General features: G+C 35.3%; 1 protein-coding gene across 1 annotated transcript; it reads right to left on the reverse strand.

Moving 5' to 3' along the window:
• Positions 1 to 968: 968 nt before the first annotated feature.
• Positions 969 to 5,327, reverse strand: LOC110724558 (dolichyl-phosphate beta-glucosyltransferase-like; the record flags this gene model as incomplete). Its single annotated transcript, XM_021903972.1, is given in 11 exon segments — positions 969 to 1,404; positions 2,058 to 2,122; positions 2,261 to 2,344; positions 2,428 to 2,475; positions 2,477 to 2,560; positions 2,692 to 2,718; positions 2,720 to 2,782; positions 2,906 to 3,040; positions 3,815 to 3,860; positions 4,434 to 4,540; positions 5,274 to 5,327. Coding segments are annotated over 11 exon segments (900 nt in total), but the record flags the coding sequence as incomplete, so codon positions are not given.
• Between the last annotated feature and the right edge of the window lie 8 nt (positions 5,328 to 5,335).

Raw genomic sequence — 5,335 nt, forward strand, 5'->3', positions numbered from 1 at the left:
TAAGGTGGTCTAAATTTCATTAAAGGTGATTTGAAATTGGGTCAGGGACAATTTGGGTTGAATTAAGGCCGGGTCAATAACAAGTCGTGTTGATTTCGAGTCGGGTTAGTAATAGGTTTGGTAAAAATTCGAGTCGGGTCAATAACAAGTCGGGTTGATTTCGGGTCGGGTTTGTAACAGGTTGGGTTAAATTTGGGTCTGGTTAGGAATGGGTCGGTTTGAATACAGGTCAGGTTAGGAACAAGTTGGGTTAAATTCGGGTTTTGACGGGTTAAAACGGGTTTGGGTCAAATTCGATTCAAGTCGGGTTCGGTTCAGGTCAATAATTTACGAGTTACATTCAGGTTGGGTCATCTCCAGGTCAGTTCATGTTCGGGTTCGGGTCTCACATACTCGGTTCAACTCTGGTCTAGAGTTGGTTTGAGGTTAGGTTAGGTCAAGTTTGGGTCACCATTTTTTCGGGTTCAGATGGGTCGGTTAATAATCGGGTTTGAGTCGGTATTTCGAGCCGGGTCAACTTTTTACGACTCTAATTTTAAGTGATGCCAGCTACTTTTAGTTAAAGTGTTATGCGCTAAAGCCTAAAACCCATGTTTTGATAACAAATCCCGTTTATATCACAGCTCTTTGTAGCTCTTTCCAGCAATTATATACTCTGTATTGCTTGTAGTCACTAGTCAGTAAAGTACTGGGTGAATGAATATTCAAAATAAATAATGGAAAATCTACAACTTTGTATATCTGGAAGGCAAAATCGGCCACGTAATGAAGTGCCTCAATAAAACATTGTACAAATAAATCTCATCTTCTTAGCTGTGTGAAGCTGTAGGAAAAAGAAACGAATACAAATTTTAAGTCCTCAACTTAAACTACAAGGCAAGAAATACAGTTTTCAACTTAGCGTATTACTCTGTCCACTATAGCTAATTAGCTACCTCTACCACGAGTTAGATTGCTATTGTTTAGGTATAGAAGCAGTGTAGTACAGACCCCTCCAAAATGATTTTCACATTCAGTTTATACATTAATGAATGGCAACTATAAGGCAACCCAACTTTCTGTGTTCGCCTGTATAGCCTCTTTGCCTGGATTCGATAGAACTGGATGAGGACAATCACGCTAAGCAACTCATGTTGTGAAAGTTTAAAGCGGCTTTGGATGTCTTGCCGTATACCAGAAGGTTTCATCCAACAAGGTACACCATACACCAAATAAGCTTAGACAGTTACTCTCCACATACCCGTCCTATAACCTACGGACATGAGCACAAGTTCCCAAAGCATGTTGGGTATGCTCAACATGTTCACCTTTGATCCTGGAATCTCAGACCAAGTGACAGATATCTCAACCATTGGAATGCCAAACCACTTGCACAAGTAGACAAGCTCTACATCAAAACACCACCTGTAGAACAGGCAAACGGTGAAGACGATTGATAACATTTTTAAGCATGTACTACGTATAATGGCTGGTATCAATTTAAAAAGAGCATGGTTCGCAACCATTGTGCTAGTGCCTAGTATGGATAGAACATAATAAACAAAGGCCAGATTCAAAGACACCAACTCCTGGGATGAATATACATAAATCAATAAACAATTCTTTCAACTCCTATTAATTGCAACCAATTATAGTACAAACTAATCTGAAGGAAGTGAGAAATACTTGTTTCACGGGCAAATACAATTAAAATCTCTCTAATTTTATCCCTTTTTCTCACTTATGTTTAGCACCTGTAAGAAACTAAGAGTTTTTTGAAAATGCATAGTTGCATACCAAGATCATTACCATCTTGCTTTCTTGAAAGAACACTAGTAAGCAGTTACAAAGGAAAAGCCAGAACTCCAAGAAATAGACTACTCAATAAACAACACAAATATGGCATATAAGTACTGAAATTCTTGAGGGAGGGTTTTTCACAGAATTTTCACAAATACGAACCAAAAACATAACATATAATGATATGATTAATACAGCATGGCACATATAAACTTCGTCACATACACATTTTAATTTAAGGTGATACATCTAACACAGCATAAAAAGTTTATAATTACCTTTTTAACCTAACATTTCTGAAAAGTTTCTGTGCAGCAGCCCTGGTGAACATCTTGAAACCACACTGCAGGCATGCAAAACCCATGGTAAGATAAATGCATTTTCAGGTGTACTTCATACAACTTCTAGATCCAAGAAAAGAAAAATTAGTGATTTCAATGAGAATGAAGATCCAACATAAAGGCATATCAAAGAATAATACCTGCGTATCACGGATACCAGGACCAGAAGCCAAAAGAACAACAAGATGGAATCCTTTCATCAAAAAGTTACGATACCATTTTCTCTGAATAAGAGAAAAACCATATATATTAGCATTAGTTCTGCAGTTAGAACCGCAAATAAAAAGGCAAAGCTGAGGAGCTTTACCGTAGCAAGAGCCTTATCCTCAAGATGAGCACGTGAACCAAACGCAGCAAACAGGAACATCACATACTCTAAAACTCGAATCACCACCACCAGAAGCATTTACATCTATCTCCTTTCCAGCAACTGTAAGAATCTAATGGCCAATACACTGTATGAACAAGCATGCATCTATGATCTATATACTCCAAGATAGTTTAGACCCATTTTTTTTCTCCATCATTCTCTGTATATAGTGACTTCAAGAATGAGGTAAATAGTGCCAACCTGAGTTTCAAGTTTCTCCAAGTCTTTTGACTTTAGTAGCTCCATCTGCATCCAGCATAAGAAGTAATTCACCACGAGAATGAAGCATTCCCTGTTCAAATAAGCAAAGAATATCAATCAGTTTATTATCTGATTGTCATCCAAGCAACAGAGTTCCCCCAGAAACATTCAAATATATTTTCAAGAAGTTGCTCACTAGACTGAGTTAACTCACTTTTCTAATAGCTTCCCCCTTCCCATAGTTTCTTCCAAGAAGAAGAACCCTAACATTTTCCACCTTGTACTTTCTGACAAAGTCAAATGCCACTCTTTTGGTCCCGTCAACACTTCCATCATCCACTAATATCACCTAACAAACCATATGATTTGAAATCGTTAATCACCACATAATATGATTTTACTTCAGTGTCAGAGTGTCTAGCACAAAGTTGCTGCTGACATCTGCTTGTGTAAAATTTTGAAGAAAAACAGACCCTTGCAGTTCTCAAGTATGTTTTAACAAATAGAGGAGTTAAACAAACCAGAGTGTAAATGAGCCCTTTTTTTATTTTTATTTTGAGAAAGAGTAAATGATACTTAGAAACCCAAGCAAAATTCCTAACTTATAGCAACAAAGATAAAGCTAAGGATCCTAACATCAAAATCCATGTTATTTGTGAATGCCTATGCTACATATACGAAGAGGTCAACTAATACAAATATTACAATGCATCAGAAAGTAATCAATTAATAAAGCACACTACTAGCTTAAATCTCTTTAGTGAATTATTTACATCAGGTCATAAGTCATTAGCGGTAGAAACTTAAATTATCTCAAATTTATTATCTATTATAAAAGCTGAAAGAGCCAGTGTATCCAGCTATTTTCTTCAAAACAGGAATTTCTCAAAAATAAGTTTGAATTATTTTTGCAATATCTATAATCCCTGCATAAACCTTGATCATTCTTTTGCATACTACACATGCTGCAAATAATGGAACTAAACAGCATTATGGTATGCACATCTGTTCCTAATACTACGTATACAAAGTTGAATTATAAACAAACCCTAAAAGTGAAGCATGATATACCCATGTAATACAATGCACTGTATATTCAAATCTAGTACAGTTTATGTTATACCTCATAAGTGAACGACTTATCTTGCTCTCCTCGCTGTTGCAAATAGCTGAAAATAAGACAATATATGAATATCATTAATTAGGTCCCTCCCTGTTGTTGCAAATCTCCCTGTTGTTGCAAATCTCGCTGTTGCAAATCTCTAACAATAAGACAATATATGAATATCATTAATTCAGTCCTCTCTTACTTCCATCAATTTTCCACCTTGGTTCAAGGCGTCAAGACATGATCATACCACCCACTAATTGTTCATACATTAAAATAGAGTGAACCATATTATGTAAACAAATTATGAATTTTTGATACCTAACAAGAACACATTCTTTTGAATTCTGAAGCTTTAAAATTCAAATGATAAAACCTGCATATAAGGTAACTTGTCATCAATCTATACATAATTACAGCATCAGGAATGATAGATAAGAATAGTTACTATCTCTTTTTTTTTCTTTTTGAGGGGGGGAAGACAAGTTTTCCAAAACATAGTATGTAAGATATATCGAATTCAGGGCCTTATGTTGTATTAAAAGCACTAACAAAAGAGGAAACAGATAGACAAACAGAGAATATTGAAGGATCTTATTTTGCCATTATACTCTACTACTCTAGACAAACTTACTTAATAGTTTCCTCAAGTGCACTTGGAAGTCTGTGCTCCTCGTTGAATGCAGGAATTATCAAAGATATATACTTCTCAGCGGGATCAAATATAGAAGGGCATGGAACCTGAGAAAATAGTTTCCTACTGAAGTCAATAATTCTGATAGCAAGAAATCTCAAGCAAATATTTATGCTTAGGTTAAGTTGAATATGTGGCAGCGCTCAAAATCAAACAAATCAGCAATGACGAAAAAGGAGTGAATCCAAATGCGTTTCCAACATTTCTTTAACACTCCATATACATTTAAACATGCCAAGTGGTAGCCAATAATTGTCCTCTTGGCACATAATGGTGTGCCAGTGTAAGTTTAGCAACAGAAGGTTTGATGCGCCTAAGAATTATACGAGTAACATATTCCAATCACACCTTTCGATCAGTTAAACATATGTAAGGTCCTTAATTCTTCCAACACAAAGGTAAATTTGTGAATTTTTATACCACAATCCACTCATCAAACAATGCAGCATCACTCGCTAAGTAATAGGTATTCTTAAGCACATTTGAAACAACTTCAATCACAAATTTATACCCTATGGAAATGGTACAGCAAAGGAAGATTTCAGTAATCACCATTAATTTCTGAATTATCTTAATTTCCTTTCTATTTAACAGGTCTAACACAAAAACAATAAAACCAGAAAATTCAGGAAAATCAACATAAAATTCACAAAACAAAAATTACAAAACAATAGAAACCCTAAAATCAATCAATTTTCCAAAATCCAGTATCAATTGATCTAAACTCGGAAATACAACACATTAAGTGAAATATAAGTTAAAATTGATCGAAATTTTCACCTTATTAAGTGAATTTGGATCTTCGAATATTGCTTCACCTTCAACATGACTACAAAAAAAAA

Source organism: Chenopodium quinoa, unplaced genomic scaffold (genome assembly GCF_001683475.1).
Source record: "Chenopodium quinoa cultivar QQ74 unplaced genomic scaffold, ASM168347v1, whole genome shotgun sequence".
NCBI lineage: Eukaryota > Viridiplantae > Streptophyta > Magnoliopsida > Caryophyllales > Amaranthaceae > Chenopodium > Chenopodium quinoa.